The 19,460-nt window shown below is 49.2% G+C and overlaps 1 protein-coding gene across 1 annotated transcript in view; it reads right to left on the reverse strand.

The window, feature by feature from the left end:
* LOC147105426 (immunoglobulin superfamily member 10-like) overlaps positions 1-19,460 on the reverse strand; it is a 349,216-nt gene that overhangs the window by 209,326 nt on the left and 120,430 nt on the right. The window contains exons 4-5 of the mRNA XM_086011724.1: positions 11,314-11,427; positions 11,076-11,177 (exon numbers count right to left, since the gene is read on the reverse strand). Of these exons, the coding sequence (XP_085867850.1) occupies positions 11,076-11,177; positions 11,314-11,427 (216 nt within the window). The remainder of the gene's footprint in view (positions 1-11,075; positions 11,178-11,313; positions 11,428-19,460) is intronic.

The raw sequence follows: 19,460 nt of genomic DNA on the forward strand, positions 1-19,460 counted from the left end.
TATTCGCACCAATAGAGTTTCTCCACCATGTTTTATGCCTCGGCGGGGATTCCATTTGCTCCTGTGGCCTTGTTGTTCTTCAGTTGTCGGATGGCCTTTTCAACCTCATGCCAGGCTGGGGTTGTGCTGAGGTGGTGGTGGGTAGCATGCTGCAGGATGGAGTTGAGGCGTTGGTGAGACCACACCTGGAGTACTGCGTACAATTTTGGTCTCCTTCTTTAAAGGAAGGATATACTTGCACTGGAGGCAGTACAGAGAAGGTTCACAAGGTTGATTCCGGAGATGAAGGGGTTGTCTTATGAAGAAAGGTTGAGCAGGTTGGGCCTATACACATTGGAGTTTAGAAGAATGAGAGGGGATCTTATTGAAACATGTAAGATTCTGAACGGGCTTGATAGGGTCAATGCAAAAAGGATGTTTCCCCTCGTGGGGGAATCTAGAACTAGGGGGCATAATTTCAGAATAAGGGGGCACACATTCATTCCCCAGACTGTACCCCATCACTCTAATCTACACCCTCAACCCACATTCAATCCCCAGACTGTACCCCATCAGTCTAATCTGCACCCACACCCCACATTCAATTCCCAGACTGAACCCCATCACTCTAATCTACACCCACACCCCACATTCAATCCCCAGACTGAACCCCATCTCTCTAATCTACACCCACAGCCCACATTCAATCCCCAGACTGAACCCCATCACTCTAATCTACACGCACGCCCCACATTCAATCCCCAGACTGAACCCCATCTCTCTAATCTACACCCACACCCCACATTCAATCCCCAGACTGAACCCCATCACTCTAATCTACACCCACACCCCACATTCAATCCCCAGACTGAACCCCATCTCTCTAATCTACACCCACACCCCACATTCAATCCCCAGACTGAACCCCATCACTCTAATCTACACCCACACCCCACATTCAATCCCCAGACTGAACCCCATCTCTCAAATCTACACCCACACCCCACACTCAATCCCCAGACTGAACCCCATCACTCTAATCTACACCCACACCCCACATTCAATCCCCAGACTGAACCCCATCTCTCTAATCTACACCCACACCCCACATTCAATCCCCAGACTGAACCCCATCTCTCTAATCTACACCCACACCCCACATTCAATCCCCAGACTGAACCCCATCACTCTAATCTACACCCACACCCCACGTTCAATCCCCAGACTGAACCCCATCTCTCTAATCTACACCCACACCCCACATTCAATCCCCAGACTGAACCCCATCACTCTAATCTACACCCACACCCCACATTCAATCCCCAGACTGAACCCCATCACTCTAATCTACACCCACACCCCACATTCAATCCCCAGACTGAACCCCATCACTCTAATCTACACCCACACCCCACACTCAATCTTGTCTCCAGTCTCCAAGCTGAGAGTGAGGGAGAGAAGAAAAATTAATTGAAGTGTGACGTCACCAAAAAGCAGGTATGTGATTGGTTGGTGAGTATTCTTCTCTTTTAAACTTTAACTCTGTGGTTTATAGTTATTAAGGTCTCTCTGGTTTAACGGGGACTGTTGGTAAACCAGTTAACTGTAGTGTAATTGGTGGGATTGATTGATTTAATTTAACTTCAATTAATTAAAGTTTAAGTCATGGCAGGAGAACCCGGCCACATGGTATGCTCCTCCTGCGCTATGTGGGAACTCAGGGTCACTTCCTGTGTCCCTGATAACTACATGTGCAGGAAGTGTATCCAGCTGCAGCTACTGACAGACCGCATTGCGGTGCTGGAGCTGCAATTGGATGCATACTGGAGCATTCACGATGCTGAGGGCGTTGTGAATAGTACGTTTAGCGAGTTGGACACACCGCAGGTAGAGGTTGGACAGGCACAAAGGGAATGGGTGGCCAACAGGCAGAGTACTAGGTTCAAGCAGGTAGTACAGGGGTCCCCTGTGGACATCCCCCTCTCAGCAGATACTGTTGGGGGGGATGGCTTATCAGAGGAAGGCAGCAGCAGCCAACTTCCTGGCACCAGGGGTGGCTCTGCTGCACAGGACAGGAGGTAAAAGAGGGGTAGAGCTATAGTAATAGGGGATTCTATTGTAAGGGGAATAGATAGGCATTTCTGCGGCCGCAAACAAGACTCCAGGATGGTGTGTTACCTCCCTGGTGCAAGGGTCAAGGATGTCTCAGAGCGGCTGCAGAACATTTTGGAAGGGGAGAGTGAACAGCCAGTTGCCGTGGTGCATATAGGTACCAACGATGTAGGTAAAAACCGGGATGAGGTCCTAAAAGCTGAATATAGGGAGTTAGGAGGTAAATTAAAAAATAGGACCTCAAAGGTAGTAATCTCACGATTGCTACCAGTGCCACATGCTAGTCAGAGTAGAAATAGAAGGATATTTCAGATGAATACGTGGCTAGAGGAATGGTGCCAGGGGCAGGGATTCAAGTTCCTGGGACATTGGAACCGGTTCTGGGGGAGGTGGGACCAGTTCAAACCGGAGGGTTTGCACCTGGGCAGGGCTGGAACTGTTGTCCTAGGGGGTGTGTTTGCTAGTGCTCTGGGGGAGGGTTTAAACAAAGATGGCAGGGAGTTGGGAACCTGAGCAGGGAGACAGAGGAAAGGGAAACAAGGATAAAAGCAAAAGAAAGAAAGGAGAAAAACAAAAGTGGCAGTCAGAGAAATCAACAGTTTAAATAAAACATGGCCACAGTAAATAATAATTCTAATATGTCTAAGAGCGTTAAAAAAATAAGCCTGACGGCTTTGTGTCTTAATGCGAGGAGCATTCATAATAAGGTGGATGAATTGGCTGCGCAAATAGAGGTAAACGAATATGATTTGGTTGGGATTACGGAAACGTGGCTGAAGGATGGCCAAGGCTGGGTATTCGATATTCAGGAAAGATAGGCAAAAAGGAAAGGGAGGTGGGGTAGCATTACTGGTTAAAGAAGGGATTAACACAATTGTAAGGAAGGGTATTAGCTCTGATGATGTGGAATCTGTATGAGTAGAATTGAGAAATACCAAGGGGCAGAAAACGTTAGTGGGAGTGGTAGATAGACCGCCAAACAGTAAGGCGGAGGTTGGGGATGGCATTAAAAGGGATATTAAAGAAGCATGCAATAAGGGCACAGCAGTCATCATGGGTGACTTTAATTTACATATAGATTGGGCTAACCAAATTAGTAACAATACTGTGGAGGAGGAATTCCTGGAGTGTTTACGGGATGGTTTACTGGACCAATATGTCGAGGAACCAACCAGAGATCAGGCCATCTTAGACTGGGTATTATGTAGTGAGAAAGGATTAATGAGCAATCTTGTTGTACGAGGCCCCTAGGGTTGGAGCGATCATAATATGATCGAATTCATCATTAAGATGGAGAATGAAGTAGTTGACTCAGAGGCTTCTAAATTCAGGGGGTCCTAAATTTAAATAAAGGAAACTATGATGGTCTGAGGCGCGAGTTGGGTAGGATTGATTGGGGAATGTCTCTCAAAGGGTTGACGGTGGATAGGCAATGGCAAACATTCAAAGACCGCATGGATGAACTACAGAAAATGTTCATCCCAGTTTGGCACAAAAACAAAACAAAAAAGGTGACTCAACCGTGGATAACAAGGGAAATTAGGGATAATATAAGATCCAAGGAGAGAACATATAATTTGGCCAGAAACAGCAATAATCCTGAGGATTGGGAGCAATTTAGGATTCAACAGAGGAGGACAAAGGGATTAATTAAGAAGGGGAAAATAGAATATGAGAGTAAGCTTGCAGGGAACATAAAAACTGACTGTAAAAGCTTTTATAGATGTGTGAAGAGAAACACATTGGTGAAGTCAAGCGTAGGTCCCTTGCAGTCAGAATCAGGGGAATTTATAATGGGGAACAAAGAAATGACAGACCAACTATATACATATTTTGGTTCTGTCTTCACAAAGGAGGAAACAAATAACCTCCCAGAGATGCCGGGGAACATAGGGTCTGATGAAAGGGAGGAAGTGAAAGAAATCAGTATTTATAGGGAAATGGTGTTAGGGAAATTGATGGGATTGAAGGCCGATAAATCCCCAGGGCCTGATAATCTACATCCTAGGGTACTTAAGGAAGTGGCCCTAGAAATAGTAGATGCATTGTGTAATGTATGTACCTTTAAGGGGGGAACTACTTTCTACAGCTCATGTATACTGTAGTACCGGCAGTGACCACACCTGTCTATAACGCTGAGTAGTAATCTGTTGTTTCAGTTGCAGTTTGAACCACGTTGAGTAAACACCTGTTGTACCGTTCTCTGCAGTCCTTTTCTTATTATTACACGGACGTAACAGTGGCGATGAGCAAGTTCGAATCTACCTGCAACTCTGCATCACCTCCCAGGGATTCGCTCCTGGAGAACAGTGGAAGAAGGTCAAGTCCAGAAGCATGGGCGTCGACCACGGGCATCCGCCCAGTCATCCAGCGGAGATTTGAGCATCGCAGGGTAGGCTGTCGAGAGCCAGGCTTGGCTTTCCAGTCACGGTGGTCCAGCAAAACGGGCTGGCAACAGGTACTGCGCAGACCCTTCCCGGACAGCGATGGGCTAGAGCCCGACCGAGCGGCACAGAAAAAGGCCGAGCAGCGTCGACAGGGGAGAGAGAGAGGGCAGAGCGCACAGGGCGCAGCCGGTGTTCAGGACCGAGCGGCGTCAACGGGGGAGTGAGGCGAGAGAGAGCAGAGCGCAGCCGGTGTTCAAGGGCTGAGCAGCGTCAACGGGGGAGAGAGGCGCGCAGGAAAACGTGAGGCGCTGCCATTGCCACGAGGACCGCAGAGAGTGGCGTTGACAGCAGCGCAAGAGCAGCGCACGAAACCCACAGGGCGTCGCCATTTGCCACGAGGACCGCTGAGAGCGGCGTTGGCAGCAGCGCGGGAGACGCCATTTTAAGCCGCAGCGGGGAAGAAAGGAAAGCGCGAGAGACGCCATTTTAAGCCAGTCTAACCCCACCCAAAAATGCCGAAGAGTGGCAGTATCACAGCGTTCGACAATGAAGTCGAAGATTGGATGACATATGTCGAACGGATAGAAGTATACTGCAAGGCGAATGAAGTGCCAGATGACAAGAAAGCGCTGGTATTGTTGAATTCAATGGGTGCAAAAACGTATGGCTTACTACGAAACTTAGTAACCCCAGAGAAGCCAGTAGAAAAGGATTTTGAAAACATAGTATCAATCCTACAGGACCACTTAAACCCCACACCGCTGCTGATAGCAGAAAGATTCAAGTTCCACAAACGGAACCAGCATAAGGATGAAAACAATGCTGATTATTTAACAGAACTGCGCAAACTATCGAAACACTGCCAGTTTGGAGCGGGACTGGCAGATACCTTAAGGGACAAGTTTGTGTGTGGGCTTCAAAGTGAAGGAACCCAGAAACGGCTTTTATCTGAAAAGGACCTGAGGCTGGAAAAGGCTTTCAGCATTGCTGTATCATATGAAGCAGCAGCACGGGGCGCTGCAGAGATACAACAGAGACCGCAAGAATATGGCACAAACGAAATGTCATATGGAACAGAGAAGTGCTATCGCTGCGGCAGAACAACACACGACCAGAATGATTGCTGGTTCAAAGACAAAGTGTGCAGACAGTTTGGAAAAGTAGGACACATAGCACGGGTCTGCAGGTCGGGAAAGAAAACCAGCAATAAGAAACCGACCAAAGGGAAGTACAAGAAGGTACAAAAGATAACGGAGAATAGTTCAGACGAACAAAAGAGTGATAACGACACCAAAAGCAGGGAACTGAGTTGTCTGAAACTACATAATGTGATCACAACGGAGGATCACCTAACCATTTGGGTCACTCTCATGATAGCAGGAGTCCAGGTAAAGATGGAATTGGACACAGGATCAGCTCTAACAGTCATAAACCGACGGGACTACGAGCGGCTATTCTCACACATACCCTTGAGAGACACAAAAATTATTTTGAAGACGTACACGGGGCAAAAAGTCTACCCCAAAGGAAAAATAAGGTTGACCGTTATATATAACGGTAAGGAAACACCAAAACTAGACCTGTATGTATTGCAAGATGGAGGACCACCATTACTGGGACGTGAATGGATCCGGAAAATACAACTGGATTGGCATTCCATACAGGCACTGACTGTGGCTGACAAAAAGGATGATGACGTCACACCTGGGCGACTGTCAAAGATCCTAACTGATGCGAAAGAAGTGTTCCAGCAAGGACTCGGAACACTAAAAGGCATGACAGCGACGATTAAAATTGAAGGAAATGCAAGCCCAAAATTTTTTAAGGCCAGACCAGTACCTTATGCGATCCGCCCAGCCATCGAAGCAGAGCTGGAGAGTCTGGAATGTTCAGGTGTACTGTCCAAGGTAGACTGGAGCGAGTGGGCTACACCCATCGTCCCTGTGATGAAAAAGTCGTTGAGCAGCACGCCTGGGGAACCAAGGAATGTTCGCATCTGTGGGGACTTTAAGGTAACAGTGAACCTGGTCCTTCACACCGTACAATATCCAGTTCCGCGGATTGAAGAAATTTTCACCTCGTTATCTGGAGGGAAACGCTTCACTAAGATTGATGTGGCCCAGGCGTATCTGCAAATGGAGGTAGAAGAAGCAGCAAAAAAATACCTCACAATCAACACCCATAAAGGTCTCTACCAATACAACCGGCTGGTATTCGGGGTAGCATCAGCTCCGGCTATTTGGCAGAGGGCAATGGAACAAGTCCTGCAAGGGATCCCAGGGACCCAGTGTTATTTGGACGACATCCTGGTCACGGGCGAAAATGACAGTGATCACCTTGCCAACCTGGAGCAGGTGCTCACTAGATTGCAGGAATATGGGCTCCGAGCTAACCGCCCCAAATGCGAGTTTTTCAGAAAACAGATCTCATATTGTGGCCATGTTATCGATAAAGAGGGGTTACATAAGTCCCCAGAGAGGATTGAGGCAGTAGTCAAGGCTCCAGCACCGGAAAATGTGTCACAACTGAGGTCGTTCCTCGGGCTGGTAAACTACTACCATAAGTTCTTGCCAAATTTGTCTACAATACTACACCCACTGAACACCCTACTGCAAACTGGGGTGCCATGGAACTGGAATGACAAATGTAGACGAGCTTTCCAGAAGAGCAAAACACTAATCACATCGAAAGAGGTATTGGCCCATTACAACCCAGCGTTACCAATTCGGTTGGCTTGTGATGCGTCACCCTACGGCATTGGAGCGGTGCTGTCGCACAAATTCTCGGACGGCTCAGAGAGGCCAATAGCCTTTGCGTCACGATCACTAACTTCAGCCGAGCGTAACTACACCCAAATTGACAGGGAGGCACTCAGCCTAGTGTGGGGAGTGAAAAAGTTCAATCACTATCTGCACGGGCAGAAATTCACCTTGCTGACTGATCACCAGCCTCTTGTCTCCATTTTTAATCCGATGAAGGGCGTTCCGGTGATGACTGCGCAACGACTACAAAGATGGTCACTTTTTCTAGCGGCGCACCACTATGAGATTGAAAATAAGGGCACGAAACAGCATGGAAATGCTGATGGGCTATCACGCCTGCCACTGCCTACTGCGGAGGAAGCACCAGCAGTGGATCCTGTCGAAATATTCCATTCGACTATAGTTGAATACCTACCGGTAACTAACGCTTGTATCGAAAAGGAAACCCGAAATGGCCCGACACTGTCTCGGGTATATGATTTGACGGTGAAGGGATGGCCAGTACATGGCGACTCACTGTTGCCAGCATTCTCGACAAGGAGAGAACAGCTGTCAGTGTGCCGGGGGACCTTGACGTGTGGATCCTGAGTGGTAATTCCACCCAAGTTAAGGGAGAGAGTGCTCAATGAGCTTCATGAGGGTCATCTGGGAGGGGTAAAAATGAAAAGCCTAGCCAGGGCTTATGTGTGGTGGCCGGGAATCAATAAACAAATCAAGGACCTGACCAAGAGCTGCTCAGCATGCCAGAAAGTCCAAAATGCACCACCACAGGCCCCTCTACGCCCATGGGAGTGGCCCTCATCTCCATCGCAACGGGTGCATATTGATTTTGCTGGTCCATTCATGGACTCAATGTTTTTAATAGCCGTGGATGCGCACTCGAAATGGCCTGAGGTCATCAAAATGTCCTCCACCACCACGGAGAAAACTATTGCAGTCCTACGGACCATTTTTGCCAGGAATGGCTTGCCAGAACAGATTTGCTCTGACAACGGACCACAGTTTGTGTCCGAAGAGTTCCGGAGGTTCTTGAAAAAGAATGGGGTAAGGCATTACACATCCGCCCCATATCATCCAGCCACAAATGGATTGGCTGAGAGGTTCGTACAACCCTTTAAGAAGGCAATAAAGGCTATGTACAATGACAACATTCCGCTGCAGCACAAGGTGGACAATTTCCTGTTCGCCTACCGGAATGCGACACATGCAGTCACCAACCAGGCCCCAGCCATGATGTTCTTTAACCGAAGGTTGAGATCTCGCCTGGATTTGCTCAGACCAAACGTACGAAGAGATGTTGAGAGTAAGCAATTCCAGCACATCCATGAGAAGACAACAAGGAGCTTCAATGTAGGGCAACCAGTCTTGGCCCGCGACTACCGAACAGAAAAATGGCAGCAGGAACGATATGCACACGGCAGGGCCCACTAATGTACACAGTGGACGTTGGGGAGAGCATCGTGAGATGCCATGCTGACCAGATCCTAGAGTCACAGGAACAAGTCAACCCCATGCCTCGCCCATACGTACCTGGTGATGAACCCGACGTATAGGTAGCATCTACCCCAGAAACAGTAGCATCGGAAGCTGATGAACCAACCGACGACAGGGGGCCAGAATCGCCTCCGCACCAAGAGCAAGACACTCGGGAAAGGCACTATCCAGAAAGGATCAGGAAGCCTCCCCAAAGACTGAATTTATAAATAGACTATTTTCAGCTAATGTTGCATGTTAAAAGTGTTAATTGTAATTATTTGATATTTAATTGTTAAATGAGTGTTATGGTACTGTTAATCTAAAAGGGGAGGAATTGCAATGTATGTACATTTAAGGGGGGAACTACTTTCTACAGCTCATGTATACTGCAGTACCGGCAGTGACCACACCTGTATATAACACTGAGTAGTAATCTGTTGTTTCAGTTGCAGTTTGAACCACGTTGAGTAAACACCTGTTGTACAGTTCTCTGCAGTCCTTTTCTTATTGTTACACGGACGTAACACATTGCTGATCATCTTCCAATATTCGATGGAATCTGGAACAGCACCCATGGATTGGAGGGTAGCTAATGTTACCCCACTATTCAAAAAAGGTGATAGAGAGAAAGTGGAGTGCGGAAAATGCTAGAGTCCATTATAAAAGATGTAATAGCAGAGCACTTGAAAAACATTGACAGGATTGGGCAAAGTCAACATGGATGCACAAAAGGTAAATCGTGCTTGACTAATCTACTGGAAATCTTTGAGGATGTAACTGATAAAATAGATAAGGGAGAACCAGTGGATGTGGTGTATCTGGACTTTCAGAAGGCCTTCGATAAGGTCCTGCATAAGAGATTAGCGTGTAAAGTTAAGGCACATGGGATTGGGGGGCAAGGTATTGACTTGGATAGAAAACTGGTTGGCAGATAGAAAGCAAAGAGTTGGAATAAACGGGTCCTATTCCGAGTGGCAGGCAGTGACTAGTGGGGTACCGCAGGGATTGGTCCTTGGACCCCAGCTATTCACAATATATAATAATGATCTAGACAAGGTAACTAGATGTAATATCTCCAAATTTGCAGATGACACAAAGCTGGGTGGGCGTGTGTGCTGTGAGGAGGATGTCGAGAAACTCCAGGATGATTGGGACATGTTGGGTGATTGGGCAGAAACATGGCAGATGCAATATAATGTGGATAAATGAGAGGTTGTCCACTTTGGTGGCAAAAACAGGAAGGCAGATTATTATCTAAATGGCAATAGATTGGGAGAAGGGAAAGTGCAACGAGACCTGGGTGTCCTTGTGCACCAGTCGCTGAAGGTAAGCATGCAGGTGCAGCAAGCGGTTAAGAAGGCAAATGGCATGTTGGCCTTCGTAGCGAGAGGGTTTGAGTACAGGAACAAGGATGTCTTGCTGCAGTTGTACAGGGCCTTGGTGAGACCACATCTTGAGTATTGCGTGCAGTTTTGGTCGCCTTATCTGAGGAAGGATGTTCTTGCCATGGAGGGAGTTCAGCGAAGATTCACCAGGCTGATACCTGGGATGGCAGGAATGACGTATGAGGAGAGATTGGGTCGATTGGGCTAGTACTAGCTGGAGTTTAGAAGAATGAGAGGTGACCTCATTGAAAGTTATAAAATTCTGACAGGACTGGACAGACTAGATGCAGGAAGGATGTTCCCGATGGTCGGGGAGTCCAGAACCAGGGGACACAGTCTAAGGATAAAGGGTAGGCCATTTAGGACAGAAATGAGGAGGAATTTCTTCACCCAGAGAGTGGTGAACCTGTGGAACTCCCTACCACAGAAGGCGGTGGAGGCCAGTTCATTAAATATATTCAAGAAGGATTTGGGTATATTTCTTCAGGCTAAAGGGATCAAGGGGTATGGGGAGAAAGCAGGGACTGGGTACTGAATTTGGATGATCAGCCATGATTGCATTGAATGGCGGAGCAGGCTCGAGGGGCCGAATGGCCTACTCCTGATCCTATCTTCTATGTTTCTATGTATCCCCAGACTGTACCCCATCACTCTAATCTACACCCACACCCCACATTCAATCTATCCCCAGACTGTACCCCATCACTCTAATCTACACCCTCCCCCCACATCCAGTCTATCCCCAGACTGTACCCCATCACTCTAATCTACACCCTCACCCCACATTCAATCTATCCCCAGAGCCTGTGTGTGTTGGTCAATGATTCCAGGCTAGAATACTGTTATCCCATAACCCGTCCTGCCTGGGAGCGTGGTTCAATGAATTTGCTTTGTTTGTTTACAAAATGCATAGTTAGAACAGGAACTGTGGCACAGAAACATGGATGTTGTGTGAAGTTGAACAGGGCACCTACCTTCATTCATCATGACAATTACAAAAGCAATTAGTTGACAGATAAAGGACAGTCCATGAAAGATCATAACCACTGAAGTGACCTGAAACCAGTATTTCTTTACTGTAATGCAAAGAGATGAAAGGAAAAAAATGTGGAGAAAATATGAACAATTTGCAGGCTTCAAATTTCACAGTGCAGATCTGGAATAGTCCTTAAACCAGGAACATAATAGTTTACACAAAGTGACATTCATTACCTTGGTGCTTCTGCAGGGCAAAGATTATGAAAGCAGTTGCAGTGAAGGATGTTACAGTGCTGATCAAAGTAACGACAGAACTCACAAGAGTGTCTTCATGAATAAACAGAATCCCTAAAACTCAAAAATAGTTTCAATTTACCTCATTGTACAACATATTTTGAACATGTACATTGGAAAATAGACAATATTGTAACATTTGCATATTGATTTATCATTGGCCCGCAGGCATCTGTAAGGAATACCTATTATATTCACATGTGATCACATACTGAGTTGTCATTGGCCTGCAGGCATCTGTAAGGACTGCTATTGTTTAGAAGACCCAGGGGTCCTAACTCCATCTTGTCCACATGGTGCTGTATTGATTGAGAAAGCCTACAGACCTGATGCTTCATTAAAATAGTTTAAACTGTAATACTCTGTTGTCCTGCAATTTATTATTTTTGTACAAAGTGTGCAAAACAAGACATGGTGTCAGAACAGGGTTTTGAAATGGACATCGTTGGAGCTCCCTTACCTCGAATGAATTGGGAATCTTTGAACTTACCTAGAGAATGGAGCAAGTTTAAGCAACACGTGGAGTTGATGTTTTCGGGTCCACTGAAAAGCAAAGGGGAGGAAGAAAGATGCAGCTACCTACCCCTGTCTCCTGTGAATCGAAGAAAAAGGGAGAGACATTTTTAACACATGGCCTAGAAATTCATTATAGCCACTTTTGGGGTGGTAAAGTCGGGCGGCCGCTAAAGTTTGCGCCCGGCGCAAAGTCGCGCCCCCTTCGCCGATATTCAGTCGCATCGCCCCAAGAGGTTGCTGCTGCGCTAAAACAGGCGATGCATGACTATCTTTAGGCGCTAAGCCGGCGGTGCTGAGCGATACCCCCGAGGCCGGGCGCAGCGCCGGTGCGGTGAGTTGTTGATTGACGGCAGACACTCTGGCGCCGGTCAGCTCTTAAAGGGGGACGGTGGATTTGTTTGCCTGCCACGCCCTGCACACTGCAGCCCTCAAACTAGGCCTGACCACTTCAGCTTCACCTGCACAACACCCAGGGCTATGGAGAAGGTCAGGGAGAGAGCGCAGCGCTTCAGCGACGGTGACCTGAGGCTGCTGGTTGGCGGAGTGGAGCGCAGGCGCCATGTTCTGTTCCCAGAAGGTGGCAAGAGGCCGCTGCCCAGCGCCTACCGGAAAGCCTGGAGGGAGGTCTCAAACAGGGTGTCTTCCAACAGCGTGGTTGCCAGGACTCCTGTGCAATGCCGGAAGAAGTTCAACGACCTCACTCGGGTTGTCAGGGTGAGTACCCTTTCCAGTGTCATCCTCATCCCTGCATGTGCACCTCACTTTATGGGCAAAGGGACCTGAAAGCCCTAATGGCCAGCCCTCATCCAGCAGCTATGGGACTGGCATGAAAATCACTTGCACATTCAGCACTTTACACACTGTACAAGCTATTCGACCATGGGAGGCATTGCAGACAAGATCAGGGCTTAACACTGTACAAGTTATTCGACCATGGGAGGCAGTGCAGACAAGGTCAGGGCTTCACACTGTCAGGGCCAGTCCACCATGGGAGGCATTGCAGACAAGATCAGGGCTTCACACTGTACTTAGAGGCTGTCCTTTCTCTTGCAGGCCAAGGTGGCGCACAACCGGCGGAAACGAATTGACACCAGGGGAGGCCGTCTTGACGTAAAAGAGCTCTCCGACCTCGACCAGCGTGTGAAGCGCATTATGGCAGGCCGGCTGATTGGCCCCGTCGCCAGTGGAGATGCCGACCCTGTTCTGGGCACCAATGGTAAGGGCATCACCTTTTTGACCTCGCTCATTCCACTTGCGCCTCAGATCAGCATCCTTTGCCACTGTCCGACCAATGCAGTGAATGGCAGCACTCATGCCTCCCTCGCTGCCGCCCTGTCCTCACTCTAAAGCTACTCTTGTGCCTTCCTGCTTTCAGATGGTGAATCGCCAGGTGAGGAGGCGGGCCCTCAAGCTGCCACTGTCAGCGCTTCGGAATACGAGGAGGAGGAAGAGGAAGCCGGCCCATCAGTGCCACCCTCAGCCGCGCCAGCCCATGGCGATGTAGGGGACACGTCCTCCCTGGAGGGGAGCCGGGGGGAAGGGTCGGAGGAGAGTGAAGCTCCGGGGCCCAGCGGCCTGCAGCAACGCGGGAGGGGTGGGGAAGCTCGGCGGACTTCTCCCCAGAGGGTGAGTGCGGCCTCCAGTCCTGCGACGGTCAGCACAGAGGAGGTGCGGCTCCTGGAGGAAATGGCCGTCCAGGCTGAGCGCAGGCACAATGAACTCATGGCTGCAGTGGCAAGGATGCCTGACTCCATTGAGTCTTTGTCAAGGAGTGTGCAGCAATTTGGAGCAGCACAGGCCAGGAGTCTGGATCAATTCAGTGCAGCACAGGCCAGGAGTCTACAGGACTTCGCGGCAGCACAGGCAGCGTCGAGCCAAGTGCTCAGTCGTGCCGTCCATTCACTGCCTGTTGTCATGCAGACACAGACCAGGGCCACACGGGCACTAACTGCTGCCACCCTCGCTGGATCAGCCAGGCATCGCCAGGGCACTCGCCGCGCAGCAGCAGCCCAGCAGTCTGTTCTTCAGCTGTTTGCTGCGCATGCTGCAGCGCTGGCCCATGCGAGTGCCAATGTGTCAGGTGACCAGCGAGCACCTGCGATCTGCCAGGTTGGCACCATTCCTGCAGCCAACACTGCCACTCCACCATTGCAGCTGCCACGAGCCGCTGGACAGACTGCTGCCGCCCAGCCAGTGTTGGAGCAGTCAGCAGCCGGCCACTCCAAGGCCAGAGCTGGTGCAGGCCGACCCCCAAGGGCATCTGCCGTCTCGCCATCTGCCCCTCAGCAGCCTTCCCCCTGCCTTGCTGCAGCCACTGGGCTCCCATTGAGGAGGAGCTGCAGGGCGGGCAGGGGCCAGGCAAGGATGCAAAAGGCATCGCCCTCGCAGGGCAAAAAGTAGAAGGTATGCACAAATGCCTGGTGCTTTTTGTAAGGCCGAGATTGGTGCAGTTGTGTTTTTGTAAGGCCGAGACTGGTGTCTTTCTTTCTTTTTGTAAGGCCGAGACTGGTGTCTTTCTTTCTTTTTGTAAGGCCGAGACTGGTGTAGTTGTGTTTTTGTAAGGCCGAGACTGGTAGTTTTGTGTTTTTGGAGGGGGCTTCTCCACATGAGGATGTAATGTGGGAAGGGCAGAGGTTTTCAATAAATTATTGTTGTTAAATTGCACTGTGCATGGTTTTTTGGTTAAGTCCTGGTTGCCCTGCTCGGCTGAGGGCTTGTGGAGCGGCTACATTCATCTGCTGACATTGGCACAAGCCATTCCCTGAGAGGGGGCCTAGAACCGACGTTCAATAAGCCGGCGACGGGCGGCCCTTGCACTTTCTGCCTCCCTCCTGTGCTGGTCCTCCTCCTCCTCCTCCTCCTCCTCCTCCTCAGGTGGTCCTCCAATCTCTGGTGGCAGTGGCTGAGTCCTGCGGATAGCCAGGTTGTGCAGCATGCAGCAAACTACCACGAAATGGGAGACTCGCTCCGGCGAATATTGTAGGGCTCCACCGGAACAATCCAGACAGCGGAACCGTTGCTTCAGGACGCCGATTGTTTGTTCGATGATGTTCCTGGTCGCTTGATGGCTATCGTTGTATCCCTCTTCAGCAGGGGTGCTGGGCGCATGGAGCGGGGTCATCAGGCAGGTACACAAAGGATAGCCTTTGTCCCCGATAAGCCATCCTCGTGGGTGAGGCTGGGCCTGGAACATGTCTGCCACAGAAGTCTGGCGCAGGATGAAGGCATCGTGGCTGCTGCCTGGAAAGCGGGCATTGACAGCTAGGATGAGCTGCCTGTGGTCACACACCAGCTGGACATTCAGCAAATGGTAGCCCTTCCAGTTGCGGTAATCCTCGGCATTCTCCAGAGGTGCCCGCAAAGCCACATGCGTGCAGTCAATGGTGCCCTGCACCATGGGGAAGCCCGTGAATGCTGCAAAGCCCATTGCACGCTGTTGCTGCTTGGCAAGGGCCATGGAGAAGGAGATGAACTGATGTCTCCTTGTGAAAAGGGCATTGGTCACCTGGTGGATGCAGCAATGCATGGCGAACTGGGAGATGTTGGCAATGTCCCCAGCAGCGGATTGGAAGGAGCCGGTGGCATAGAAGTTGAGAGCCACCGTCACCTTCACTGCCACCGACAGAGACGTCCTGCTCCTCAGCTGTGGCTGCAGATCACCGCCAAGCAGGTGGCAGATCTCTGTGACCACCTCCCTTCGGAATCGCAGCCTCCTCAGACATGTTGAGATAGGAGAACTGCTGGCGGTATACCCTGGGTGGGTAAGGCCTCCTTTCCCGATGCCTGTTGCCCACTCTCCATCTAGCCAGGGCTGCCACTCTCTCACGGCGTCTGTGAGCCCTTTGGATGTAATTGAGAAAGCCAGCGTTTACACCCATTGCAGCCCCCATAATATGCTGGCAAACAATGAGATGTCAATGAAGGCAAAGACGAGTGGAAAGCTGTGGCCTGAAGCCACAAGTACCTGTCCGAGTGTTGGGCCAAAGCAGAAAGCTCTCTACCTTGGTCTCTCTGCAAAGATCCGTCTCTCAAGAAGGAGTGCTGCGAAATGGCAGCCTTTTATAGTGCAGGAGGCGTGCCCTTTAATTTGCGCCCCCCGCGCCTCGCATCGACTGAGCACCGTTCCACTCTAACAGTCGCTAGGGGCGCCAGGCGCACAATGGGGCATCGCGACTGAATTTCCGGTTGTGGGCGCATAAAGGGCGTTGCACGAGGAAATGACGTCATGATCTGCACGCGCAGCTGAGCGCGTGCAAAGACTTTGCGCCGCCGCTAAATCTTGAGTGAAGTTGGGGCGAGGCGCAGATCGTGCTGCGCCCGGCCGCTAGCCGCCTAGCGCCCGACATCTACTCCTCCTAAGGCGCTACCGGCTGGCGCAACCAACTGAATTTCTAGGCCATGGTCTCTCACCGCGGATGAAGCAAAGGTACGGAAAAGATATTTTGACCGTTTTGAAGCATATGTGATGCTCAAGACAAATACGATATTCGCTAGGTACAAGTTTCAGGAGAAAGTACAAGGGGCTAGTGAGTCGTTTGAACAGTTTGTGACTGAGTTAAAACTGCTGGTAAAAGACTGTGTATATGCAGATAAAGATGAGATGGTCAGAGACTGCATTGTGTTTGGAATACATTCAGCTAAAGTGAGAGAGAAACTTTTGAATGTTGGGTCCGGGCTAATGCTGGAAAAAGCTATGGACATAGCTAGATCGCACGAGATAGCCCAAGCACAGTTGAAAACCATAACCGGCGCCATGAGCAGCTCGAGTGAACAGACAGTGCACGCAGTTAATAGATACACACCGAAGAACACTGCCCAGAGAGCATGTTTCAGAACAGAAAGAACAGCGAGAGTTCCAAAAATGGGCGACACAGACATAAAATGCTTCAAAAAACTGTAGAAACAACTGGCATGGAGAAAAGGAGTACTGCCCTGCCAAAGGAAGGCAAAGTACTAAATGTGGTAAACGGAACCACTTTGCTAAAGTTTGCAAGAATGTTTTTGGAAAAGCAGTACACACAGTAAGTGACAGCCAAATGTCAGATAGAGAGCCAAATGCAGAGGAACTGTTTATTGATTCTATGTCACAGAAAAAACAGATTTCAGGGACTGAGCAAGCCTATGCCGATGTTGAGATAGGAAAACAGGGGAAAGAGCTTAAGCTTAAACTAGACACTGGATCTCAGGTTAATGTAATTCCTCTGCGTGAGTATCACAGCTTGAAGGATGAGTGTGAGCTACAGCCCACCTCGCGCAGACTGACTGGCTATGGGGGTGAGCAGCTCATTGTAAAAGGCACATGCGTGATGAAATACAAGTACAAAGAAAGCGACATGATGCTGGACTTTTACATTATTGACACTCAAGCACCTCCAGTGCTAGGTCTAAAGGCATGTTTAGACATGGACCTCGTCAAGCTAGTGCTATCATTGACAGCACCAGTTGATAAGCAGACAGTCATGGAGGAGTTTGCTGACGTTTTCAAAGGAATCGGACTATTCCCAGGTGAATGCACTATTCACCTTGACCCAGCAGCAACCCCTGTGGTTTGCCCACCGAGAAGGATACCCCTTGCTCTATGTAGTCACCTGAAGGAGGAGCTACAGAGCATGGAGAATACAGAAATCATCGTCCGGGAAACAGAACTGACAAAGTGGGTCAACGCGTTAGTACTGGTTGAGAAACCACGTACAGGCAAGCTCAGAGTCTGTCTTGACCCCAGAGATTTGAACAAGGCTATCAAATGCCCTCACTACCCTCTACCAACACTAGATGACATCACACCCAAGCTAGTGGGAGCACGTTACTTCAGTGTAATGGACGCATGATCAGGAGACTGGACTATCAAGCTCATGAAAGAGTCATCTAAGCTAACAACGTTCAACACACCATTTGGACGCTACCGATTTCTGCATTTACCATTTGGTCTTATCTCAGCTCAGGATGAATTCCAGCGGAAGATCAATGAAACCTATGAAGACCTCGACAGAGTAGTCGCAATCGTAGATGACATTCTCATCTATGACAGGAATAGAGAGGAACATGTGTGGAACCTCCGTGCGATGCTACAAAGATCATGGGAGAAAGGTATCCGGCTCAACCCTGAGAAAAGCATAATCGGATCCACTGAGATCAGTTATTTTGGGCATCGCCTCTCAACTGATGGCATTAAGCCGGATCCAGAGAAAATCTCCGCCATCAAGAAGATGGAGCTGCCAAAGAACCGCACAGAGCTAGAGACAGTACTAGGCATGGTTAACTACTTAGCCAAGTTTGCCCCGAGCCGCTCCGAAATCAACGCACCCATGCGTCAGTTGCTCAAACAATCCAATGAGTTCCTGTGGGACAAACAACATGACACAGCATTTCAGAAAATGAAAGACCTAATCACCAGAGAACCAGGACCAGTTCTTGCCTACTTCGACCCCAACAAAGAGCTCAGACTACAAGTGGACGCGTCAAAGTATTACTGCAAGAAGGAAAGCCCATCGCCTACGCTTCCAGATCTCTCACAGACAGTGAAATCAACTATGCTCAAATCGAGAAAGAGCTATATGCAATTCTGCTTGGATGTAAGCGTTTCCACCAGTACGTCTATGGTCAACAAGTCATTGTGGAATCCGACCACAAGCCCCTCGAGTCAATCATGAGGAAACCACTAGCCGCAGCCCCACCAAGGCTACAGAGAATGATCATTCAGCTACAGAAGTACGACTTCACAATCATTCACCATCCAGACAAAGACATTCCTGTCGCAGACACGCTCTCCAGAAAGTCTCTTAGCTACCAGGACAGCAGCCTCAGTGAAGGCATGGATGTGCAGGTGCACATGGTGTACAACAGCTTACCTGTGAGTGACTCAAAACTGAAGGAGATCCGAGCAGAAACAGAGAAAGATGCACAACTCACACTGCTGAGCAAAGTGATACATGAAGGATGGCCTGAGGAAAGGAGGAAATGCCCTCAGAGCATATCTGAATTCTGGAACCACAGAGACGAACTGTCACAAATCAACAGAATCATCTTCAAAGGAGAGAAAATCATCATTCCTACCAGTCTCAGAGAAGAGATGGTGACAAAAATTCATGCTGGACATATGGGCATGGAAAAATGCAAACAAAGAGCACGTGACATTATGTTTTGGCCCGGAATGTGCAAACACATTGAGGACATTGTCGGAAAATGTTCCATTTGTCTAGAACGCCGCCATCAAATGTCAAAGAGCCCATGATACCTCACCGTATCCCAGACAGGCCCTGGCAGGTCGCGGCAATGGATCTGTTGACATGGAACAGCGAGGACTACATAGTGACTGTTGATTACTACAGCAGATTTTTTGAATTGAACAAGCTTCACAGCACCACATCTGCAGCTGTGATCCACAAGCTAAAGGCAGCCTTTGCCAGGCATGGCATGGTAGAGACTTTAGTCTCAAGACAATGGCCCCCAATACAAATCAAAAGAGTTCGAGTCATTTGCCAAGGCATGGGATTTCACACATATCACATCAAGCCCACATTACCCTCAAAGTAACGGTCTTGCTGAAAAAACTTTCCAGATTGCAAAAACAC

Source organism: Somniosus microcephalus, chromosome 18 (assembly GCF_052327205.1).
Source record: "Somniosus microcephalus isolate GS21.2 chromosome 18, FLI_Smic_1.0, whole genome shotgun sequence".
Lineage (NCBI taxonomy): Eukaryota > Metazoa > Chordata > Chondrichthyes > Squaliformes > Somniosidae > Somniosus > Somniosus microcephalus.